The sequence below is a fragment of the Diaporthe citri genome (genome assembly GCF_014595645.1).
Source record: "Diaporthe citri strain NFHF-8-4 chromosome Unknown scaffold_4, whole genome shotgun sequence".
Taxonomy (NCBI): Eukaryota; Fungi; Ascomycota; class Sordariomycetes; order Diaporthales; family Diaporthaceae; genus Diaporthe; species Diaporthe citri.
Genome location: NW_025064849.1, coordinates 761,519 through 785,898, shown reverse-complemented (window position 1 = coordinate 785,898; position 24,380 = coordinate 761,519). Strand labels below are relative to the sequence as shown.

The window sequence follows — 24,380 nt, the reverse complement described above, 5'->3', positions numbered from 1 at the left end:
CGTGGTCACCACAAGGCAGTTCCAATATCGCGGTATTGCGAATATGGACACACTTTTGGAATCGAAGTGCAAAGCTAGAGACGCCAGGTAGGCCGCTATGTGCATCCCCAGCAGATGCATCAATGATTGTCAGAGAGGCATTTAAATAGACCTGGTCCATTTGGTTGATCATGCGATGCCTCTCTTGTTTATCAGTCTGTGGGATGCACTTCGGATTATGTTAGATCTGTATCAATGTGATGGTATTCCTCATATTTTATGTAGAGACCTACGTATCTGTCAATCCATAAGTATTTATAACCCATAGCGATAGTGACTGAAATCGCATCTTCAATCAGCGGCGGCGGGCGTTGTAAACACAATGTTAGGCTTTCGTCCGTCTGTTTGCCCCAGACGTATGATAGGGCTACATATATGCAACCACCTGGCGCTTCAAGAACAGTCCGCGACGAGACCTCGATGACCTTAAGACCAAGGACCGGTCCAAGCGAGCTAGGCTTGCATTCGTGAGCCTCCTCACACGACCTTACTAGATCTTTGAGCCAATCATAATCAATTGATCTTGGTATCATCGTCCTATAGAGGAAGTCCCCGCCGTCCCGTCTTATGGCCACGAGACACTTGGACTTAGGCATAATCTGCCTTGAGCTTCTTGGGCAGACATGTAGGGCTGTGATCTTGCAGCTGTCGGGCGAAGGAAATGGAACAGCATATGCACCAAAGTGCGATATTTCCTGAGCTGCAACAATGCATTCAGTCTTGTCAAGAGATTGAGCCTTGACAACCGAGAGAATGCGACAAGTCTTGCAGGACGAGGTGGCGAGTTGCTCATGATCTGCATCTATGGTACGTATTACCCGGAAGGTTTCTTTCACCTTGAAATTTTCAACCAGGGTGGGAAAACTGTCCCAATCCACTTGTCTGCATTCACGACAAATGGAGTCCTCGTCAGGGCTGTTGTCTTCTGGTGCACACGGAGTAGCCACTAGCTTGTTCGGAGGGGAGCTGCAGTCCGACGTCTTAGGCTTGGAAGGATCAAAGATGTCCCATCGATTTGAATTGTGTTCAAGGTCCATACTGGCTTCAACTTGAGGGATCCGCGTTGCGGTCTTGCTTTGCTGGTGATAAGGAGGCGGGGGCAGTGACAGTAGACGATGGAAAGCGAGATGAGAGGGGTAACGGTAAAGCAGAAGAGGAGTTAGCACTGCAGAAAGTATTAGCATATTTGGCGGCCTCCAGTCCAAACATGTGCCGAGCCCAATACCTAACGCTTGTGGCTGCAGGGTCAGATGCATGTCAGACAGTCGTGTATGCTGTGTAACCATGTTAGACCGGGACCTCGACTTCGTCGTCGGGAGTATTTTAGTGGCTTTCTAAGCATGCCTTGCATGACAACTGACCCACTGAAAATGATAATTCTTTTGGATGATGAAAATTTAAATAGAGCACAGAGGTCTTACATACTTTCTCCTGACCTTGACTGCCTCTTGGAAAGCATTTACCAGTCGAAAGATGAATAACGCGGCTGCCAGCAGCGATCGGTACAGTGATCAACATGAACCGAACTAGAATGAGACGTTTTTTTCGCAGAAAAGCAGCTTGACCATGTCAAGGCAGCACAATTCATGGCTTGCCCAGTCTTGCTCAGAGGCTGAAACGTAATTTCTGACATTAGGTCGATAAGGGTGAGCGCCGCGTCATCATCTAAGGAGACAGATGGAAAGAATCTAAATACAGTTAGGCATGGTGAGGTATGTACCTAGGTAGGTAGATTGGTCCTAACGCATACTGACCGCGATGCGACGGTGCCCCCGGGAGGGCGGGGGCTGCTCGAGCATGAATTTCCGAAGGCTTTGTCTGTTTGCTGAAGGACCCTATGTAGCCACACCAATTCTGTGCTCAACTGTACGCTCAACCGAGTCTAGTGGGCCATAATTCTACTCCACTATTACATCCAACGTTGTAATTGACCACTCCTCACTGTGGATGCATGCATATAGCTACAAAGGATTCCTATGAGTCAAGAATCTTACGGGTGTGACATCTCCTACATCGCCGCTTGATATTTGAAGTCAGATATCCACAATTACTTGTATTCCCAAAACCCCTACACGCCATCGGATTTCAAATTGACTTAGGATGCTTTCGATGCAGTTTAATTACACAATAAACAAGTGCTGTAGTCAGAGCGAGAGCTAGAAACATATCATTTTGCAGTTACCCATCCCCCGGGCACGAGTACCAATTCCATTCGGCCTGTCGCAAGTATCCCGCCGACCACCCCATATGCCACCAACGGCGGTGCGCGCACTATTCCTGCACCACTTTTCCGCTCCACGTGAGGCTTAGGGGCTGGATGGGCGGCCGGAAGTTCTGTCCTCGGTGCCGCAAGTTCACGGTGCGGTCGCACAGGAAAAAGTACAAGGGGAAGTGTGAGTGTCCTGCAAGTTTCAGGACTCGGTCAAGGACGCTTCTGCTCAAATGGATGGATGTATGGAAATCCTTCCACCCACCGCATCCCCAATAACCGCTGGACAACCAATAAAGGCCAATCTTATGGGTACCGGTGGTGGCGCGGCTGGGGAACTTGCGGGGTTGAGACCGGGGATATCCAGAGGGTGATACGACTGCGGATGTTAGTCGAAGAAGAAATGCGAGGGTTGTTTAGCGAGGTGTTGATTTTGGCTTTTAACCAGTACATTTGATGCATCATAAGTTAGCAACACTCATTAAATGGAGCCTTTTCTAGTCCTTGGTACCTAAGCTCAAGGACATAACCGCAGTCGAAGACTGCTGGAGCTCAAACCATCAAAGCTACTAAGTGGCGAGACCGGGTTGCACAAATGCGATGACGCTTTTGAGGAAGATTCGCCTACGTAGCTTTTGAGCATGGTGGATATGCTTTAAAGAGCAATACCGAACTTCTTGTTCTCCTCTGCATTGAAATTCACTGGCTCTGTCGCATTCTCCCCAGCTCCCTGCCCCGAGCTCACCGAATACTCGGTCACCTTGCGAATCCCAGATCCCCTCTTCTGATCAGGAGAGACAATTCTCTCCTGGCTGGAACTCGTATCTTCTAGCCGCAGACCTCCGCCCGTGATATGCGTTGTCGTATGAGATTGAAGGTAGCGTGAGCCGCGATCCTGATCGAATGTTTTCGCGTAAGGATGCATTGCGTATTCTTGAGCCGTAGTCATGTTTGTGTTGGCGTTTGACAAACCCTTGAAAAATGGCCTCAAACATGGCAGGGATGCAGCGATGATACCGATATTAAGCTCAACACTGTTTTTCGTTAGATTGAGTAATGTTAATGATTTAATTTGGGCATTTGACAAAACTGCGGTCGGTTAAGGACGGGGGGTGTCCCAGAAAGTGTTCTTACGTAGTCCATATGGTCAACTCCGTTGCGTTCCACAGGTTGTCAGTGTTGCTGCTATAATTCTCGATATATACGGTTTTGATGATTGCTGCGCCGGAAGCGCTAGTTTACAGCGATTCAGAGATCAGCACCAAGCGCTCCCAGTGGATGGTAGGTTTTGTTGGCGAGTCCACTTACAAAATTCCCAAGCCCATCAATGCGACCAACGACATCTTTCTCCTTGCGTTGATCTGCAACTTCCACAGTATTGCTATCGGTAGGGTGGCAAAGAATATGTCGCTGGTGATCGAGACCACTGCCAAGGTTGCGTCAGACATATATGGCGCCAACGACGAGTGCTCTTGCTCGGGTTTGGAGAGTAAAGGCTCTACTGACCAGCGCTAGCCCACCCCAGAGCATGTATTACCTCTACAGACCAGCAGACTGTCTGGACCGAGTCGTCCCAGATTACTCTGATATCGTCGCATTGAAGCAAGATAGTAAAGAAACACGCAAGTGTCCACGCGAGGATGAAAGACATGGCGCCGTGGAGGATTTTGCGGTGGATACTATCTGGTGTGACACGAAGCAGGAAAAGGCCGATCGATACCTTGACCATGCAAGGTGCCCAAAGAAAGAAGACTTGACCAACAAAGTTGAGCTTGAGTCCCATCTCTATGGTAGGGGGTTCAAGATAGGCCGCGTGTCTACCCGCGCCGTATGCGACTTGGCCAAGGGTGACACCCATGCCTGCTAACGAAAGCGCCTTGGGGAAGAGCATATCAGCACGCAAAGAGTCTCACATAAAACGCGCTAATCCAAGTCTAGCGAGGATATTGCGTATTGCCTCGGGTGTAGATGGGAATCTGTCTTACCATTGTGCCAATTATGACCCAGTCCTGTTCGCCGAGGTCAGTCATGTTCTTATGCAGTTGCGGTCGTAGGTCCTGTTCAGAATTGCTAGTTGTCACTCACATCTGCTCCAAACGATTTCAATAGCCGCACTCGACACCAAACGCGTAGTGAAACCACGAGAAATGCTATGAGGGTCAAAGTCACAGACACAGCTGAGAGAGAGGGCCCCTTGTTCACGTCAGGCTGATCGGCCCCTGGACGATTAGCTGCCCAACCGGTGGACATCGTGTTGAGAAAAGGAAGAGTTTGTGGATGGATCGAAATCAAATACGGTAGAAAATTCCCATCGCATCGACGAAAAACTTCCCATTTTGACAAAAATCACCACTGGCAAAAACGAGAAAAAAATGAGACAACGTTTTCTGCCTTTGGACGCAACGACTTTGCATTCTGCATTAAATCCTTCGCCCAGGGATATAATTACAAAATGACATTGGCAGCTATCGGTGATTTGACATGCCTGAAGACCTACAGTATATGCACAGTACAACGGAGAACGTCTTGCGGTGTGGCCACTCCGACCAACCTACCAGGGTCGCATGCAGGACCTCCAGGGAAGCGGCACGCCTTGGGTTTGATGAACGATCCAAGGATTAGTTGACAGTTCAAGTCGAGGGTGGTCTCTCTACACAAGCCGCCAGTGTACGACAACTTCCTGTTAGCCCATCGATCAGTGTAAGCGCATCATCTTTCGGTGTTCCAACCCGGAGAAAGGTCGACAGTGGCAGAGTTCTGCATTGATATCAACAGAAGCTTCAAGCTACGGCGGGTGCGTCTTCTGGGTGACTTCCACTTCATCCCTGCCACACTTTCAATTCAAGTCTGTAAACCGGTGAGCTATCTCAGCAGGGGTTCTCTCGGGGACCTTTCCTTATAAGGTCTTGCAGCTCCGAGAGATCTTTCCAAAGGACTGTATCTTTTTATCACAGTCGCGTGTTTTCGAGCTTGAGAAGCATCTGTTGGCTTTAAAAGTGTGGAGACCCCTGCAGGCCGAGGCCCAGAGATGGTCGTTGGTGCTAACAGCACTTCAATACCCACTTCGAGGGGCGAATCCCTGAGCTCGACGGATGTGATGTCCGGGCAGCCGGGACCGAACGGCCGGGACGGCATGTCATAGAGACCAAAATTTTCTAATCTATGGTGCGGTCCAGAACCGAGTCCGAAGGTCCGGGTGTTGATTGCGTGCGCAACAAAGTGGGATGATGTCGGGGGTTTATATCGGGTGGTCCCGGTAGACTGAAAACATATCCAAGGGCTTGCTCAGAAGCTTTGCCTCTTCTGGGCAACAGATTTGATCAAAAGTCTCGTGAACATTGCCATGCGCCTTGGGATATCACAGGATCGGGATGAAGATTGTGGTTGATCAATATCTCAGGTCGAGGTGATGTTGAGTTGGGCATCTCAACCGCCCGGCCGGAAGGTCTCCGTGGATCACAAGAGGGATGCATATGATCTCCTCATAGGCAACAGTAACGACAGCTCTTAAAAGGGCCCCTTCTAATGGCGCTGCTCCGAGCCGGCATTTGTGGACTGTGTGCAGGTTGCCAGGGCCAAAAAATGCAACGTAACTTATCGCCCTTTTTCTGCAGGGGCTTGTCGATTATCCGGATATACTGGGATTCTGGTCAGTGATTTTCAGGTGAGATCATTGGAAACAGAAATATGTGAGATATGATGGAAAGAATGGCCCTGCACCGCCGTCTACCGCTGTTAGGGGTTAGAGCGAATACAACATGTATTAGCATGTGGAGACGCCTAGCATGCGGAACACAGTACGAGTTGGGCCTAATCATTCTCTTCCCTGCGCCTGCATATGGAGGCAGTTCTAAGGGGTGGGTTTTCCCTGTGGATTTGCCGCACGTTAGGTGGCGTCCAGGGTGCTTTAATATGTAAAGCCCTCGTCTACTGCAGCCAACAGTTCTCAGACGACATTGTGTTCTCCCCCCCCCCCCGTCCAAGCAAAGTCGGGGAAGGAACTGATGAGAAAGTATCCCAGTCCTCACACCACTCAATCTCGAGGATGTCCCGCCCCCGCCTTCAATGCTTGAGACTCGTTGCCGCCGCTGCAGCCGTGCTGGCGAGTGATTCCCCTGTGAGCCTCGGGGCAGACGATGCTCAGTACACGCGCCTGCAGGCTCTGGGAGAAGCATCCTACGACACGGCTCTTGCAGGATTGGCCAGCAACAGCACATGCAATGCGGACAATGTCGTAGCCCGCCGCTCCTGGTGAGTGACCGTGAACAGTTTCTCCCAACAGCTCCTTCAGGAAATGTTGACAAGGATGATACAGGCACGTATATACGCGAGAGGAGCGTTTGGACTATATCAAGGCAGTAAAATGCCTCCAGTCTGCCAAATCTATCACGCCTGCGGAGCTAGGATCTGGCATCAAGACCAGATTTGACGACTTTGTCGGCACCCATATGAACCAGACAAACAATATCCACCTCACCGGAAACTTCTTGTCATGGCACAGATACTTCATCTGGCTGTACGAGCAGGCATTGCAAGAGGAGTGTGGGTATAGGGGTAGCTTACCGGTATGTCATTGATGCCAGCTGAGGGCGTCATTCTTCTTTCTTCCTATACATGGCGTCGATTGTATACTGCAACCATGACTTCTCGCTGACTCTTTGATTTGCAAGTACTGGGACTGGCCGTTGACTGCAATCACTGGGCTGGAGGAGTCTCCCATCTACGATGGCAGTGACACATCCATGTCAGGCAATGGAGAGTACATTGCAGATAAGCCTGACCTGTGGACGATGGGGGTTACTCTCCCTGCTGGCAGCGGTGGCGGCTGCGTGTACTCAGGTCCCTTCGCCAATTATACTGTCAACTTGGGCCCTGTCGATCTCGCCCTACCTGGCAACACGTCAATGGCGAACCCTCACAATGACACGGGAGTTCTGTCCTGGAATCCACGTTGCCTCAAGCGCGACTTGACCGACTATATCATCCAGAACTACAACAGCGCAACTCAGGTCCTGGACACGATACTTCTATGGGACACCATCTCGGACTTTCAGCTTTCACTGCAGGGCATCAACATCACGACTGGAGCGAATTATCTTGGCCCCCACGGAGGTGGTAAGTCCACCTGATCACATGCGAAGTGACAAAGCTTTGTGAAAACAAACCGCTGACCACAAACAGGCCATTGGTCGATGGGTGGCGATCCAGGCCGCGACCTTTTCGCCTCGCCGGCCGACCCAGCTTTCTATCTACACCACACGATGATCGACCGGGTTTGGTGGATGTGGCAGATGCAGTCCCCCGCTGAGCGGACAGCTGGACCCACGGCCGTCGGGGGAACCATCACGTTCTTGGACAGTCCTCCCAGCCGTAACGCCAGCCTCGATGACTACAATGATTACGGGTACGCTGCTGGGCCGCCGAGGCAGATTGGTGAGCTTGTCAGCACGACGGCTGGGGCCTTTCTGCTACGTGTACCAATGACTTTGAAGCTATTTCCCGACAGTTCCGATTGGAACTTGGCACTTGTTTCCTCATATGTCGCACGATGGTCAGGTTCTGAGCCACGTAGTCAAACAATAACTCTAATGTCAGGCTATATGCAACAAGAAGTTTAGAATTGCGAACTCATTTCCAAAGCCCTACTACTTAAGTATCATATGTCCCACGTATAGAAAATTCCACGACCAATAACTGGTCCGCGTTGCTTTTACCAGCAGGAACAGCTCACTGGAAAACGACAGACTTGTAGTCGCCCTTCTCCATGCACTCCCCACCCTTGATATGGAGTGATTCGCCGTTGCATCCGACATCCTTGTTAGCTATTGTGGAAGCAAAACATTAGCAAAGTTCGTCTACAAACCATTCAGAATTGAAACTTTGGAATGAGCTTACCGGAGGCGTGGAGAAAACCAGCGGTATTGTAGAAGAAAGCGCCAGTCTGACCGTCGAGGTCATAGCAGTTGCCAAGGGACGGCGCCGCGTGGTACAGAATGTCACGGTCATTCTTGCTGTACCAACGAGTTAGTCAAATGAATTTGTTAGAAACACGATGTCCTCTCTTACCAGTCATCCAGAGTTCTGTATTGGTTCAACTTGGGCTTGTCCCTTGCAAACAGATTGCCACCATTCTGGGTGGGTGAGGCCATGGCAAAGGAGAGGCTGGTGGCCGCTGCGACGAGGATGAATTTCATGGTGATTGTTTCTGAGAATCCTGGGAGAACTAGAACTGAAGCGGCTTGGTTTTTCGGTAACTTATCGAGATTTTGAGTGGGTTGATGAAGATGGTTGCGAATTGAAATGGAAAGATGAGGGTGTTCTGAGTCTTTATACTTCTCGAACCCAGCTGAGGCACAGCTTCAGGTTCTCGCTATACTTGGACCTTTGGGATATTTGACAATACACAGCCTTCCACATCACAAGGCTCGACCAGATGGATCAAAGTCAGGCTGCCGAATAATAATGGTGGGCACAGACCATGTGGATGCAAATGCCGGTATCCTAACTTCCTATACTCCAGGCACCCAGAATCCAGGAACGCATTCCTCAAGTAAATGCGATGCAGATCGATTTACAAGAAAAGTAGCACTTTTGTTGCAGCCTTCCGAAAAGTGGAGAATATCTGTAGATCGACCCGGCATTTGGCAAAATCGGACCCGCAAGCTGAGGGCGATCTGTGTAATGGGATCCACCCCCACAATGCACAGCCGAATACTTCACTTCAATTGACATATTATGATCCGCGTAGGATAGTGTCATTTCTTACTAAGCTTATGTTTTATACACTTTTGCAGGACAATGCAAATGTGGATGAGAGGCGATCAGTAATCCTGAAGGACTACCAGGCCAATAGGTGTTCTGCAATGCAAGTTAAGGGAGGGTGCACAAATAGGTGGGATCCGATGTCCGAGCTGTCTCGGTACCAGTCGAGCGCGGCAGTCAGCAGGGCTGAGTATCTTGACGACTCCCATCATCCAATGAGCAGAGAGACCTGCGGGTCGAACACCACCTTTGCGTCGACCTGACGAGCGCTGCAAGTTGCAATGATGCAAGCCTCGCACTCCCCTCGCACTTGTTCTAATTACAAGCGGAGATCCTGTCCGGGGAAACACTCCATCGATCGACGGTTTGGCGAGACGTCCGTCGAGCGGACGGGGCGGTTAACAATTCGAAGGATGCGAGTCAGAATGATGTGGTCCATGCTTCAGTGGTTCTACAGGATCTACTATGCCTTCAGCCTCGCCGATCTCTCTAGGCAGCATCATGAAAGGAAGGAATTTGGGCATACCAAAGGAATCAAGATCGCTTTGTAGTATATTGGAGGTTTGATCCTTCGAGCGCTTTTCCGCTCTCCAGATTCATTATATATAGAGGACATCTACGGGATCTTTGGGAATGGACTCAACTCAATTCAAGTCAACGCATCAGTATCGCTCCCCAACAATCAATCATAAACTTCACACCTCCCCCTAGACCCCAAACTCTCACATTTATCTCAAAATGAAGTTCATTCTGCTCGCTGCCGCCTTCGCCGCTTCTTCCCTTGCCCTGCCGGACTTGCTGGCCAGAGACAACGTCAAGCTGAACCAGTACCGCACTCTTGACGATTGGTAAGTACACAGCCCATGCCCATCACCAGTGAGACCCTCTTTCTCTAACATTGGGCAATTAGTGAGAATGATAGAGACATTCTCTACCACGCTGCCCCAGTTTCGGGGAAGTGCTACGAGCTGGACGACCAGACCGGAGCCTTCTTTTACAACACTGGAGGCTTCTGGCAGTCTTACTGTGAGCGCAAATTCTCGATTTTTTTCTGAGGATTGCATGAGCTGACACCGAGATCCTTAGCCTACGACGACCATGGGTGCGGTGGTACTTCCCACAAGTTCCAACGCTACACGGGCAAGTGCGTTGAGAGGGGCTCTCAGAATTCGGTGAAGTTCTCTTAGGTCGCCTGCTTGGAACTTGGAACTTCGAATTCGCTCCCCCAGCATGAGAAGAGGAGGACCGTGTTGTGCCCCATTTTCCTTCAGCAAGAGTTCTTGAGACTTGCCCAGTGTCGCATCTCTGTCCAAGGAGTAGAGGGTTGAGAGCTCCTTGGCTCAGCAAGAACCTGCCTGTCAATAGCAACTCCGTGTAATTTGTGTTACTTAGTCGCAGAAATATCATATTTTCCGTTTCCGATATCAACTCCTATGGACGACTAAGTGCGCCTCTCTGTCTGCTAGAATCCCGAGAATATGTTTCAAAACCCCTGTAGCAGGTCATTTGTAATTCCTATTTATACCAAATCGCAAGACTGTGCATCTCAAGACTTACATATTATGTCCATGAGCTTCACAAAACCTACGGGCCTTTCGTCCGTCTGTCTCCAGGCAAAGCCGCTGTCGCCGATCCAAAAGGCCTCGTCGCAATCCATCGCATCGGTTCGGGTTTCTTGAAAACTCCTTGGTGCGAGGACTTTGCTGCCGGTGTCGGCAACTCGGGTATTGGAGTTGGCCTCTTCGCCATGACGGACCCTAAAGAACATGCTGCTCGTCGAAAGCTCTTTTCCCGGGCCTTGTCCCTGAATTCGTTGCGCCAAAACTGTGAGACAGTTATCAGAGAAAAAGTTGAAATGGCTACGTCACGTATTCTTGACGAAGTGTTATCGCCGGAGGGGCGCTCGGATATTTTGAAGTGGTGGATGTTGATGCCGTCAGACGTGATTGGTGAGCTTTCATTCGGCGAGTCGTTTGGGCTCCTGAAGCTCGGAAAGGTGTCTCTTCTCCTGCCCCAAACACTGGCCAATTGCTAACACTTGATCAAGCAAAGCCACTATATCGAGGTTCTAGAGGCTGCAGCCCTGGGAACAACACTGCAATATGAGCTTCCTTGGCTTTTTCGGATGATAAGACATATCCCGCTCCAGCCTATCCAGATCTTGATCAATGCGGGCGGTATGGTAAACTACTACGGACGTCGCGCTGTCGCAAATCTCTATCAGAATAACGATAACAAGGCAAACCTCTTCGCCAATATGCTCGCACTGAGCGAAAAGGATGAGAAGTCATACTTGGACGACGAAAGTATCATCAAGGAAGCCAGCAATTTCATCTTGGCCGGAGCTGACACAACATCAAATACCCTCACCTTCCTGGTCTGGTCGGTGCTCAAGCAGCCGGCTCTTCAGGAGAGGCTCGTGAGTGAATTAGCTTCGGTCGGAGAGGACTTCAGCGATGCAGATTTGGAGAGGCTCCCCGTGCTCAACGCCACTATTGAAGAGACTTTGCGGCTTTATGGGGCTGTGCCTGGAAATCTGTCACGCCTAGTGCCTATGGGTGGCGCCCCGCTGGGCCCTTATCTCATACCTAGTGGCTGCGAAGTCGAAACGCAGGCATACACGCCACACAGAGATCCTGGTGTGTTCCCTAACCCGCTTCAGTAAGTGGCATGAGCGCCTCTTTGATGGAAAAAGACCGCTAATTTCTCAGGTTTGATGTGTCACGATGGCTCGACCCGAATTCAATAACCCCGGAACAAAAGATCAGTTTGTGTCCCTTTGGTGCTGGTACTCGGACTTGCATCGGGCTTCATTTGGCACGGATGGAAATTAGACTGGCAACAGCCTTGATATTCAAAAAAAGCCCTGGGCTACGATTGGACGGCACTATGGAGGACTCAATGATGGAAATGCAACATTTCTTTCTCGCCGGCCCTGTTGGAAAGCACTGTAACGTCACTACATGTAAGATCCAAGATCACTAACAGTCTGTCGAGTTTTTGTACAGTATTGGTATGAGATACAGATGCGGCACTGTCATGGGTTTATTTCATCAACGACGCTCTGAGTACGTAAAACAAACCAAATCATAGCACTGCTCTTTATAACGTCCGTATGCTATATAAGGGCTCCAAACCTTCGAAATATGCCAGCCGTCTCATTCACAATCGTGTTCCATAGTTCCAAGTATTTCATGCCATCTCAGAAAAGACAACCCACGCGGTCCCACAACATCGTGCACCTTGCACTCACATCGGAGATGGGGGATACTTTGCCCGTCTCCTGAGGAAAGCTTCAACCTGTCCTTCAGCCTTGGGAACAGAAGGTTGGCTCGGTTTCTGTCGAATAACTTCGTTCTCATATTTGGAACCAGAGTGTTCAGGTAGTTCTCCAGGCCTTCGAGATCAGGATCCTCTGTAGCCTCGGCCATGCGACGAGGATCGAAGCCCGGTTGTTGGAACAGGTACCTGTAGAAGTTCAAGAGCTGCCATCTCTCCCAGGTCCTTGTCAGGTGGAAGCCGTAGTTCACATCACACTCGCAATCAATGTGTGTCTCATAGCCCCTATGACAATCGTTATGGCAATTGGGGCCTCGGCGTGCGCTAAAGCAGCGACAGAAACGCCCAGACAATGCGTGCTCGACACCAATCATCAGTCGGTAGACACGGTATTCGCACGGAGGTGGCCTATGCAGCCGAATGCCTTGGCGCTCCAAGTCTGAAATGTCGATGCCATGGTTGCGCATCAAATCCGCCAGGCTCCCCGTCTCATAGGCGGAAACAATGTCGTCAAACGTGGCAGGCGAGGCGGCCAGCTCCAAGTAACGCCGAGCAAGTTTCGCCCTGTGGTGGAAGGACCTGCAGTAGCAGAAACCGAAGTTGACCCAGGCAGATGAATGGACATCTGGGACGAGCCAGAGAGTTGGCTGGATGGCGATGTACAGGTGGAGAACATCTGCTTCTGGACCATTGAGCTTTTGCTTGCTTTCGAACTTTTGTGTTAAGTTCAGTGTCTCAACGGCATCCACAACTGCCAAAAGCCATAGGAGATAGGAGTCTTCTTCCATGTCTGGGATCAGGAACGATCCTGAGGACAGACGCTGCAGAAACCAGGTCACGCAGGCGCATTCGTCCGTTAAAGTGACTCGCGCAACATCCCGTTCCACCCGACAGAATTTCTCCATGAGTCCGCCGAGGGTTCCGCCTTCCAGGTGCTGCTGCAAAACCTTCATAGCTGAGCCAATCCTGGGTAAAATGGTGCTGTAGAGACAAACAAGGTTGAGAACCTCTAGCCTACTCCCGCAGTTGCTGAATCCGAAGGTCCGGCAGATATGGTCGTCAGCAAGCAAATAGAGCATGGCGTTGTGGATCCGTTCTTCGTCCCCGGTTTCCAATTCTTTTTTGACTCTCCGGATGACCCATCTGAGAAAGTCCACGTCGTTGGGTCGGCCTGGAACCCGGCACACGAAGACATGGGACGCCCAGCTTCGTCTCTGGCAGTCCTTGGAGCAGTACCACGTCCAGCAATTTGAGCACCGATATCTTGCAGCACTGCGACAGGCTCGGCATAGCTTGCGGTAGATTTCGCTGGTGGGTGGCATCTCTTCGATCAGTTCCAGCGAGGACGTTCTCCTCTCATGGTTGATCTTGAGCCTCTCAGCCTCGTCAATCGGCACAGGGTCATGCTCTTGTTTGTCGGGGCCGCCCATCACCAGAGCGTATCCGGGGGTCCCCGGCGCAGGAAGGAATTCAACCTGGTGTTCTGTGGCGAGGACTCCGCCTGCGCCGAGCATCATTCTTCTACATGGTCTCAAAATCTACGCACCTCAAGTTGCAGCTGATATGGAAGTGAAACATACCTTGATGTCTGCGGTCGAATAGAATATGTTGGTACCTCCTTCCGCACGGCTTGTGCCGTGGATAATGCGGCTGATGATTGTTGAAGCAGATCTCTGTGAGGAGGAGGGCACGATGACGCAGCGAATACAGACCGAAGTATGTATCTGAGGAGCCCGGAAAACTGACGCAGTATCGGAAGTGAGTATTGCGGAAGTATTCCTGGCAAGCCCCACAATGGAAACAATGTCTGGTGTGTCCCACGCGCCTGGAAGTACCCGTGTCGCACGCGGAAGAGGTCACAGAAGAAACAGCACTTCTTGCTACATCCGACGTAGGGGAGGATTGTGCCAGTAGGCCTTTCATGAGAATGCGCAAGGCTCTCGGAATGAAGAATGAGTTGGACCTCTCCATGTACCGTCTTGCTTTTCGAGCTCGACAACCGGACGAACTCTTGAACTCTCCCTCTGGACTGGAAGAAGTCTCTCCACTCCCTAGTTGGTGGAGGACAGCCAAGGGCCGCCAGGACTTCAACTGGACTTCTGTTATCCGAGATGTTGGGTCTGCATGCTACTGCCGCTGGGATCTGCCGGAACTGAATATTTTCCAGTTCCAACCTGGTTGCTAGATCCACGAAGGTGACTGCGGCGTAAAAGGCTCGGGCCAAATACAGCATAGACGTCCAGGCCTGCTTAAATAATCGCTGATTGTTGCGGACTGCTTGCCTCAGAAGCCCCTTCAATGCCGGGCGCTGTCGAGGATGTCGTAAGATACGATACAGTTTTCTCAAAAGATTCCTCGTAGGGATCAGTTGGTCGTGATGTGGTGGGACGGTTCCAAAGAGATCTCGGATTTCACAGTACGTCTCCTGGACAAGGCTCTCTTCATCCTGGTCTGACAGGCAGTCGATAGCTTTGTCCGAAATGGATTCCTCATCTGTCGCATCAAGCCGGAGACGGAAGTGAAGCTGATTGTTGTCTTCCCAGTCCCTATATGTAGCCTTGTGGAGGCTCTTCTGTACCTCTCGGCTTGTGAGTCTGCCGGGGATCGAAACACGTCGACTGGCCTCTTCAAGAGAATCGCGAATCAGCGTGGAATAATACTCCACGCGGGGTCTGAGGTGGACATATATTGCATCGAAAACTCGGTCGATTTTCTCTGTCCGTTCCATCACTACTCCCATTTCACCTCATTAGCTTGTAAAGTCACTGGAAAGGTGTGACCCCAGCAAAAAAAAAAAAAAAAAAAAAAATAGATTTGGCTTGCCATTATCCTTAATGTCTTTGAGCAAACTCTCCAATTTCTTCAGAAAAGCCGAATCGACGGCATCGAGCCCTTCGTTCTTGGCGCAGAGGAATGTGGCAGATTTGCTCCCCGCCTCCTCCAGCATGATCACGCTAGTGACGTGTTTGGCATCAGAGTTGCGCTTCTTCCCAGAGCCTTTAGCCGTCTTAAATCTGGCTAAGACTTCGGCTAGGCGATCTAGGAAGTTTTGTTTTATGTCACAGGCTGCTGCGTCTCCGAGTGCTACCGTGTCCTCGAATTCGGCCTCATCTAAATGCTCCTCTGTTGGAGAATCAGATGTTGGTGCCTCATCGTCCTCATCCCCCAAGTCAGGGCCCCTTTTCATGATCAGCGACAAGACATTCGTAAGATCACAGATTGTTCTTTGAAGTTGAGGAATGGATTCGGCCATCTCGGCCTTGAGTTTGGTGAAGCTGACACACCAAGTTGGCAACTTAATGTACCTCTGTGATGATAAGAGGTTGATGGGATGAAATCTTGGATGGTCTGCCTTTCCAGCCGTACTTGGGCAGGAATTTTGCTTACCACTGTGGTACAATGTGCGGGGTATGCCTCCATGCTTACTGCATGCACTGTCTTGCGTCTAAAACTTGCAGACCTTTTATCTGAAAGACTCGAAGCCTGCCCAACTGGCAACTGACAGAGACGACTAAGACTATAAGTGCCCTGTAGGCCTATAGGAGACTATTTGTGTGGTGGCTGCCGCTAATGACCATAGCAATTATACAGATGGGGGGAGGGGACGAAGAAGGACCAAAGATTAAGAGAAAAGGGACCGGTCGCGAGGTATGAGACGAGAACATGAAGGTGTGACATGGAACAACTGCATTGTATTTCAGTCTCTTGATCTGGCCAGGAGCTAGGGACATGGATGTCAACATTTCGAAGTCCCCCAATCCCTGAGCTGGCGGCCCGTGGCTGTCTACTCCGTAACCTTCCCCAACGTCATGTCATGCACACTTGGCGTGGGGGCTGCCGACCTTGGGGAGCTCGACACCCCGAACTTATCCTCGGCCCTCAAATGCTCTGGTAGCAACAAGAAGAGACACCCAGGCATTTTGGGTAGCCCGAGAACTAGACATGATGGCCTCGAAGCGAACACGGGGCGAACGCCAGCCCCTGCTTAGGGAGGTTCCCCCAGTGCCAATCCAGGAAGACAGCAGCACCTCCCCGGACGACCTGTGCTACGCCCACGAGCACGACACGTCGCACCCGCGCACGACCAGCACAGCCGCCAAGATCGTCGCCACGACGACCTCGTTCCTCGTGCTGGGTACGGACCAAAACACGCCTGCTTCGGCGACCTCCTTCTCCACGTGATTGATACATAGAGAGACACATACAGCTAACACCGAACAGGCATGCTCATCTCGACCCCGGGCGTCGTCCTCCCCCACCTCGAGGCGCACTACCACCTCACCGACGTCCGCGCGAGCCTCATCTTCCTCATCGCCCCCTGGGGCTACCTCGCAGGCTCGTACCTCAACGACCCCATCCACCGGCGCCTCGGCCAGCGCGGCATCGCCGCCATAGCCCCCGTGTGCCAGGCCCTCTTCACCACCGCCGCCGCGACGTTCCACGACGCCCGCCGCTGGGGGTTCGAGGTCTTCCTCGTCGCCACCGCGGTCGGCAACTTCGGCGCGGGGCTGGTCGACGGGTCGTGGTGCGCGTGGGCGGGCGGGCTCGGCGGGTCGCGGCGCAACTCCGTCCAGGGCCTGCTGCACGGGAGCTTCTCCGTCGGGGCCGGCCTGGGCCCCTTCCTCGCGGGGACGCTGTTCTCCGTCTACGGGGCCCCGTGGTGGGACTGGTACTACGTCCTCCTCGGCGCGGTCGTGCTGCAGGCTGTCGTGCTGCTGTGGGTGTTCCGGTTCGAGGACGGGGCGCGGTACCGCGAGGCGCTGGCTCTGTCCAAGGAGCCTGCCGAGGTCGACCGGGCCTCGGAGGCGCCGCCGCTTGCAGGGCACGCTGGGGGAGGGGCGTTGAAGCACGCGGTTACCTGGATCTGTGCGGCTTACTTCCTGGTCTACGTGGGCACCGAGGCCGCCATATCTGGCTGGGTCGTGACTTTCATGCTCCGGGCGCGCCATGCATCAACCTACGTCGCGAGCCTGTCGTCCTCGGGCTTCTGGATCGGCATGGCAGCGGGCCGGCTCCTCCTGGGACTCGTGACGGACAAGGTGGGCGTGCGAAGCGCCGCCACCGTCTATGTGGTCATTGCCATCGCGGCTCAGGCGGTCGTGGCCGCCGTCGACATCGCTGCCGTGTCGATTGTCGCTGTCATTGTCGTGGGATTCTTCCTGGGGCCCCTATTCCCCTCGGGCATCGTCGTGCTGGCACGACTGCTACCCAAGGACCTGCACGTCGGCGCTGTGTCCTTTGTTGCCTCTGTTGGCCAGCTCGGGGCGGCCTTCGGGCCGTTTGCCATGGGCGCGATGGTGCAGCTGTTGGGCATTCGGATCTTCCAGGCCTTCATCCTCGCATTACTCGTGGTGGCGCTGCTGATTTGGCTCGCCTTCCCGAGATTACCGCCTGTTGAAACGGATGGTGGTGGCTCGGGAAGTGCCGAGGCCGCCAACCATGATGCTGGGAGGAGAGGACCTTGATGGGCTGCTCTCCATTTGCTCAAAACTCACGATCTCTTTCATGCGGCATCTAATTGATTGCTGCAGCATCACCACACACTCGGATAGACCACAAGATCTGTTCATTGATCATAGAACGCACACTATCGCATGCCTTCCCTGCCGAATTGCCGTCAACTCAAGCTTTGGTAGCATACCAAAATCCTACACCAATTTCCGGCAGATATGTTGTTCAGGCCCACTGCCAAGCAGCCATTGACAATGCTAAGTTTAAAGCCGGAATAGCCCCGCATGGTGCAAGCCTGGCCAGCTGTGGTCCCACGACGTGCAGAGGGCCGGGCGCCGAAAATACACATGCATGTCTCGGCGCCAAGCTGTTTGACTCGCAGCGAACCTCCTATGGTGGATGAGGTTCGTGCAGATCAATCAAGGTCGGCCGTGGTACGGAGGACGCCAGATATAAGTCAAAAGACGGCCTCATACGGTCAGCGAGCTATAGCTGAGGCATTGGTTGGCAGCAGAGATTTCCACCCGACACTCGTTTTCGCGGGCCTTGATATACTCGAACCTTGTTCTTGCCCACCGCGAGACAAGTACGCCATTCTCTTCATCAGACCAGGCTGCGTGTAGTGTGGTGTGTGTGTGTCTGTCGAAAATCAGCCTCAATGAGAATGCCTGGCTTCATCAAGGCGACAGCCCTCGCTGCCATGGGCTCGCGGGCCCTGGCGCAACTCACCTCGTCCCACCCCGACCTGGCCGACTTCGCGGTGTACGATCCGAGCTTCATGGACATACTGGGCAACAGCGCCTCAATCGAGCTCATCTACAATGCCACGGAGCCGCTCTTCCACGAGGGCGCCGTCTACAACGCGACCGGGGACACACGCTCTACGTCAGCTCGAACCGGATCCCTCTGCCGGAGGGGCAAGTGGATGAGAGCACGTCCAACCAGGCCATCAAGCTCCATGCCGTCACGAACGTCTCGTCGCCGCTCATCCAGGACAGCATCCCGCCCATCACGCTGCAAGCCCTCGACACATCCTCCATCGTCCTCCCCAACGGCGGTGTAGCACACGCAGGGTCATCCGGGATCCTCTTCACGGCGCAGGGCAGCAAGACGGCCGCGGCGGGGATCTTCTCGATCCCGGACCCGGTGGCCAACCCCAACGCCTCGGTGGCCGTGGTGACGTCCTTCCTGGGGCGGCCCTTCAACTCGCCCAACGACGTGGTCGTCAACGAGGCCGACGGCGGCACGATCTGGTTCACGGACCCGTCGTACGGGTCCTCGCAGGGGATCCGCGAAGCACCAAAGCTGCCGAACCAGGTGTACCGGCACGACCCTGCCTCCAACACGACGCGCGTGGTCGCCGACGGGTTTGAGCAGCCCAACGGCCTGGCCTTCAACGCCGACGCGAGCGTGCTGTACGTCACGGACTCGAACGCGTTGGACGAGAACCCCGCGGGGCCCGCGACGATCCACGCTTTCGATGTCGTCTATGATGCCCCGGGGACATTCCTCACCAACAAGCGGGTTTTTGCTTTCGCCCCGGAAGGGATGCCGGATGGGCTCAAGGTCGACGCGGCCGGGAACGTGTGGGCGGGCGTGGGGAGCGGCGTGGCGGTCTGGAACGAGGCCGGGGACCTGATCGGGCAGATTACCGTGCAGGGCGGGGCGGCCAACTTTGGGTTTGGGGAGACGGAGCAGACGGTGTTTGTGCTGGGGGAGCACCTGCTGTGGAGGGTGAGGCTTGATATTTAGGGCACTGTTGCCATGTTTGTCTGTCCATCAGAGTGAATATTCTTGTACATAGGTCAGAGTTTCTAACGAAAGCCTCTCGGCCGTGATGGATATACTGTAATTCCGACCGACATCGAGTTCGAAGCAGCTCAGTCTTGGCATCCCATGCGTCATTTTGCCGGGAATCGGGCGTGCAGGCGTTGTTGTCAGATCCCCCCTAGACTCATGCATGATGACGAAGATGGAAAGGAAGAAGAAAGCGGGCCGTGTCTCCCCAGCAGCCCTAAAAACTGACTGACTTGACTTGACTGATTGACACCGACTGACTTAAGGAGAAACAAGACCAGGAACGGGCCGTCGGGCGCCTGTTCTTGGTGTTGCTGAAGACTTGTTGGAAAATAGAAACAACACAACCCACCCATTCGGTCACGATCATCATCACGATCAACAGTGGCGAGCAGCCTTGTCTCGGGCTGCCCCAGGATCAGCAGTGGTACTTGCCCGTGGCCGAAAAAGCCTCGCACATGTTCCGAGGTGGTGAGTGCGCCGATTAAATTGCGATGCCAATTCGGGCAAGGCGACTCGAGACACGAGGGCGGGCTTGGCACGCCGCTCAGTCTCAGTTTCTCCAGGTCAGTTCAGCCTGTCCGGCCTCGGGTCTCAGATGCGATGCGATGCGTTGTAGATGCAGACGCATGTAGATGCAAGATGCAAGATGTGGCCTCGTATGTAATGCGGAGTGTTTGGGTGTGTAGAGAAATGTAGGGACAGCCTCATCTACGTACGACGACACACTGACCATCAACCGAAGTTCTGCATCTCGCCGAGTTCCATCAGGAATTCCAGAAACCCCCAAACATGTCAGACTGCCAGACTGCCAGGACTGCCCGACTGGGAACGATGGGATGAGGTCACCGTCGCCGCCCATGGTCAAACACTGGCTCCCACAGATGGCCGTCTGTCTGGTGGGGCTCATGTTTCAACACACAACATGCGCAGACAAGTCGCTGTCACTGATCATCAATGCCCCTTCCCACTATCCTGTTCTGCCTGTCTGAGCTGTCAGGCCTGTTCGCCACACCCGATGCGGTCAAGGGCGAATCGCAAGTCGATCCCCCAGATTTCACAACTTCGGAACGTTGATGTGACCCCTGGGCCTTCGCACTCGGATGATCCCCGTCCCCCTCTCTCCGAGCACCCAGCTTCTCAGCTGAGCTTGCTGCAGTGGCCCGCCCCTCTTTCTCGCATTTCCCCTGAGCTCTGCCGACGCTAGGATGTTGCTAATGCAGCAATTGATGGGGACTAACCGCACTTTAAGGCTGAGGCCGGCGGCGCCTGCCAGACAGACAGACAAAGACTGCCAGGACGGCGTTTATTGGAGTTAGGAGAGTTTGGAATTATTACGACTCGCTGGCCCGGCCCATGGCCTTTCCTTGCAGCTTAACAACTTTGCCCTTACCTTAAACCTAGCTTATCTTCCTCTACACCCTGACACTCCTCAGTGACCGACCGACTGCCGCGTACCCTTTTTTGCCTTTTTGGATCTTGAGACTGTCCAAAGTCAACCAAGTCGACGAGACACCCTGAGCATCGGCAAGCTCCTGCATCTGTATCAATTGGCATACTCAGTGTACATTCAGGCCCCAGGTACCGTGCCTGGGCTGAACGTGCGGAACCAACGGCGTCGCGTCGCTACTAATAAGCCTAATAAGCCACCTGCGGTCCCGAGGCCACTGGCTGCTATACCGGTGGTCACTTATCACTCGCCCATCGAGACGCTTGGAGTCAGCCGTTTCATCCTGGTGCCGTGCCCTCCCACATCGACCGAACTACTACTTCTCCAAGTGAGCTGTGCGAGTTGGTTCACGTCAGAGGACACTGCAACGTCCTCCTGAGCGAACAGAGGACTCGTCACCCGGAGCAAGTTGTCGTGGTCGTGGTCGGCGTCGACATGACCAGGCAGCGTCCATCATAGACACGCCCTGTCTCTCACCCACTCTCACATACACATATTGTCTCTCACCTTCATCCTCTTAAACCCCGCCATCCGCCGTCGCCTGCCGACTCGGCCGCCCCTGAAACGGGTATGAAGAAGCGCGTGGCCATCCAGACGCCCCGAGGCATTCGGTACCCAGGAGGACTCCCCTCCCCGCGCCGCAACACCATGCTGCGCTCACGACAGCAGACATACACCTTCGTCGCCGGCGTCTTCATCCTCTACGCCATCTTCGCCACCACCCGCACCTTCCTCCCCGTCGCCGACCTGCCCATCCTCTCGGACATCGAGCCGGCCTCCTCCTACGACAAGGAGGCCGTCTCCGTCACCGACGATGGCGACTGCCCCGAGTACGGCCGCTGGGCCGCGCACCCGCACGAGCCGCGGTCCGCGGGCAGGTACCGCCTCCCCTACCAGAGGCCCGCCCCGAGCTGCAGGAAGATCGTCATCCCCGAGGTCGAGGAGGTCATCCGCGAGATGAACAGGACCATCAAGGACCCGGACCTGTTCAGGCTGTTCGAGAACTGCTTCCCCAACACGCTCGACACCTCTGTGACGTGGACGGGCGTGTCGAGCACGAACATCCAGGAGGAGGTGCGTTACCCCTTTTCGCCATATGTGCCCTGGTCATAGTTAATGTGCTGACACACCTCCCCAGCTCACCTTCATAACGACAGGCGACATCCACGCCATGTGGCTGCGCGACTCGGCCAACCAGCTCCAGAGCTACGTCAGCTTGCTGAAACCCCCCAGCAGCGACAAGAGCAGCAGCAGTAGCAGCAGCAGCTCCAGCTCATCGAAATCCAGCACGTCGTCCAGCGACAAGCAGCAGCCCGGCAGCGGCAAGCTCGCCTCGCTGTTCCGCGGGGCCATCAACCTCCAGAGCCGGTACATCCTGGCCTCCCCCCACTGCAATGCCTTCCAGCCGCCCGTGGAGTCGGGCATCGACCCGGCCGACGGCGGGCACCGCTCCGACTTCGTCTCGCCGCCCTACAGCGACTCGGTGGTCTTCGAGTGCAAGTACGAGCTCGACAGCCTGGCGTCGTTCCTGCAGCTGTCGTGGGACTACTACTCGCGCACCAAGGACGCGCGCTTCTTCGTCGACGCCAGCAGCGGGGGGTCGTCGTCCCCGACCGCGGTGGCGGCTACCAAGTCTCCCGCGCGGAAGAAGGGCAGCGGCAAGGCGGCCAAGGGGAGCGGCAGCAGGAGCGGCGGCAGCAGCAGCAGCAGGGCCAGCGGCCTCAAGAAGAGGAGAAGCGGGGCGGGGAAGAAGGGCGGCGGCGGGAGGGGGAGGAGGAGGCGGCCCGGCGCAGCCATGGACGGCTGGAAGGACGCGGTGGAGGCGGTCCTGGAGACGGCCGAGGCGATGCGGGCGCCGACGTACAAGGAGGACGGCATGGTCCCCGACGCGCCGTACCGCTTCACGCGCGTCACGAGCGCCGCGACCGAGACGCTGCCCAACGGGGGCAACGGGTCGCCCGTCAAGGGCGGCACGGGAATGGTGCGCAGCGCCTTCAGGCCCAGCGACGACGCCACCACGTTCCAGCTCCTCGTGCCCGCCAACATGATGCTCGCGCGGTACATGGGGCTGTGCGCCGAGATCGTGGACCGTGTCGAGAAGGAGGAGGCGCGGGTCGCGGCTGCGATGGAGGCGGCTGCTGCTGCTGCCGCCGCCTCGTCTTCTTCGTCTTCTTCAAGTAGTAATGGTAAGGGTACGAGCCAGGACGTCGTGGGTGGTACGTCGGGCGCGGAGGATTATTACGAGGATGATATCGAGGATGAGGAGGACGACGACGCGGACGACGAACCGCTTGCAGACAGGATGCGCCGCATGGCCAAGGAGATCAAGAAGGGCATCGAGGCGTACGGCAAGATCAAGCACCCGGAGTTCGGCGAGATCTACGCCTACGAGGTGGACGGGTACTCTTCGACCAACATGATGGTGAGCAGCCCCTTGCCACTCTTCCCCCGCCCTCCTCTTCAATCTCATGTAGTCCAGACAAAACCACTAACACACAACCCAAGGACGACGCAAACCTCCCCTCCCTCCTCTCAAGCCCCCTAACAGGCTACGTAGCCCGCACGGACCCAATCTACAAGTCCACCCGGCGCTTCGCCCTCTCGGACTCGAACCCCTACTACGACCACGGGCCCGTGATAAACGGCACGGGCGGCCCCCACATCGGCCCCGGCATGGCGTGGCCCATGTCCCTCGTGGTGGGGATAATGACGAGCGACGACGACGACGAGATCCGCTCGATGCTGGGCCAGCTCGTCGCCTCCACGGACGGCCTGGGCCTGATGCACGAGAGCGTCAACGTCTGGAACGCGGGCATGTGGACGCGCGCGTGGTTCAGCTGGGCCAACGGGCTGTTCGGGCAGATGATACTCGACCTCGCCGAGAGGAAGCCCGCGGTGCTTAAGAGTAGCTTCCAGGGCGAGGGCAAAGGGAAGTCCTAGATACCATAGCAGCAGTGCTCCGGCGCCCGGCGTGGGGGACCATATGTTGGTGGATGGGGATGATTTGGAAGACTGGCGATATACCCAACTTTCTTGAATTTGCCATAGGCACAATTTTGCATAGAAGCGGAATTTGATCTCATGACGATTTTTATCGTATTTTCAACCTTGCTTGACCGCCATCTATTCACGATTCGTGTGTCCTGTTCAAGCCGACATGGTCCTGTTTCGCCGAAGGCATTCACAGCGGGGAAGCAAGAAAATCAGAAAGGAAAAAAAACACAACATCTAATGCCCCTTACTCCTCGCAAACAGCATGATTACTCAATCAGTATCGCATGGGCCATCCACGCCTATCCGCCTCACGAACGATCAGACCACAGCAGCCATGCCACTGCCCTTAGCTCAGATCAAACCCGGCCCCCGACAGCACCGCGTACAGCAGCTTCTCCT

The 24,380-nt window shown here is 54.2% G+C and overlaps 9 protein-coding genes across 9 annotated transcripts; 6 read left to right on the top strand and 3 right to left on the bottom strand.

The window, feature by feature from the left end:
- Window positions 1-2,903: 2,903 nt before the first annotated feature.
- INS49_009412 (uncharacterized protein) lies at window positions 2,904-4,278 on the bottom strand (the record flags this gene model as incomplete). The annotated part of the gene is made up of 5 exons (XM_043170143.1): window positions 2,904-3,282; window positions 3,383-3,481; window positions 3,557-3,674; window positions 3,755-4,124; window positions 4,234-4,278. The coding sequence occupies 5 exons, from the start codon at window positions 4,276-4,278 to the stop codon at window positions 2,904-2,906; spliced, it is 1,011 nt and encodes a 336-aa protein (XP_043024708.1).
- A 2,015-nt stretch (window positions 4,279-6,293) lies between these two features.
- Window positions 6,294-7,942, top strand: INS49_009411 (uncharacterized protein; the record flags this gene model as incomplete). Its single annotated transcript, XM_043170142.1, has 5 exons — window positions 6,294-6,499; window positions 6,564-6,813; window positions 6,919-7,363; window positions 7,430-7,652; window positions 7,924-7,942. 5 exons carry the CDS (start codon window positions 6,294-6,296, stop codon window positions 7,940-7,942), a joined length of 1,143 nt encoding a protein of 380 aa, XP_043024707.1.
- A 33-nt stretch (window positions 7,943-7,975) lies between these two features.
- On the bottom strand, window positions 7,976-8,397 carry INS49_009410 (uncharacterized protein; the record flags this gene model as incomplete). Its single annotated transcript, XM_043170141.1, has 3 exons — window positions 7,976-8,070; window positions 8,144-8,259; window positions 8,315-8,397. 3 exons carry the CDS (start codon window positions 8,395-8,397, stop codon window positions 7,976-7,978), a joined length of 294 nt encoding a protein of 97 aa, XP_043024706.1.
- Window positions 8,398-9,748: 1,351 nt separating this feature from the next.
- INS49_009409 (uncharacterized protein) lies at window positions 9,749-10,197 on the top strand (the record flags this gene model as incomplete). Its single annotated transcript, XM_043170140.1, has 3 exons — window positions 9,749-9,858; window positions 9,921-10,036; window positions 10,097-10,197. 3 exons carry the CDS (start codon window positions 9,749-9,751, stop codon window positions 10,195-10,197), a joined length of 327 nt encoding a protein of 108 aa, XP_043024705.1.
- Window positions 10,198-10,865: 668 nt separating this feature from the next.
- INS49_009408 (uncharacterized protein) lies at window positions 10,866-11,675 on the top strand (the record flags this gene model as incomplete). The annotated part of the gene is made up of 2 exons (XM_043170139.1): window positions 10,866-11,006; window positions 11,058-11,675. The coding sequence occupies 2 exons, from the start codon at window positions 10,866-10,868 to the stop codon at window positions 11,673-11,675; spliced, it is 759 nt and encodes a 252-aa protein (XP_043024704.1).
- Window positions 11,676-12,259: 584 nt separating this feature from the next.
- On the bottom strand, window positions 12,260-15,542 carry INS49_009407 (uncharacterized protein; the record flags this gene model as incomplete). The annotated part of the gene is made up of 6 exons (XM_043170138.1): window positions 12,260-12,322; window positions 12,382-12,574; window positions 12,641-13,764; window positions 13,870-14,030; window positions 14,111-15,019; window positions 15,140-15,542. 6 exons carry the CDS (start codon window positions 15,540-15,542, stop codon window positions 12,260-12,262), a joined length of 2,853 nt encoding a protein of 950 aa, XP_043024703.1.
- Window positions 15,543-16,231: 689 nt separating this feature from the next.
- INS49_009406 (uncharacterized protein) lies at window positions 16,232-17,754 on the top strand (the record flags this gene model as incomplete). Its single annotated transcript, XM_043170137.1, has 2 exons — window positions 16,232-16,424; window positions 16,511-17,754. 2 exons carry the CDS (start codon window positions 16,232-16,234, stop codon window positions 17,752-17,754), a joined length of 1,437 nt encoding a protein of 478 aa, XP_043024702.1.
- A 644-nt stretch (window positions 17,755-18,398) lies between these two features.
- On the top strand, window positions 18,399-19,492 carry INS49_009405 (uncharacterized protein; the record flags this gene model as incomplete). Its single annotated transcript, XM_043170136.1, has 2 exons — window positions 18,399-18,593; window positions 18,686-19,492. The coding sequence occupies 2 exons, from the start codon at window positions 18,399-18,401 to the stop codon at window positions 19,490-19,492; spliced, it is 1,002 nt and encodes a 333-aa protein (XP_043024701.1).
- A 2,065-nt stretch (window positions 19,493-21,557) lies between these two features.
- On the top strand, window positions 21,558-23,927 carry INS49_009404 (uncharacterized protein; the record flags this gene model as incomplete). Its single annotated transcript, XM_043170135.1, has 3 exons — window positions 21,558-22,061; window positions 22,126-23,409; window positions 23,493-23,927. The coding sequence occupies 3 exons, from the start codon at window positions 21,558-21,560 to the stop codon at window positions 23,925-23,927; spliced, it is 2,223 nt and encodes a 740-aa protein (XP_043024700.1).
- Between the last annotated feature and the right edge of the window lie 453 nt (window positions 23,928-24,380).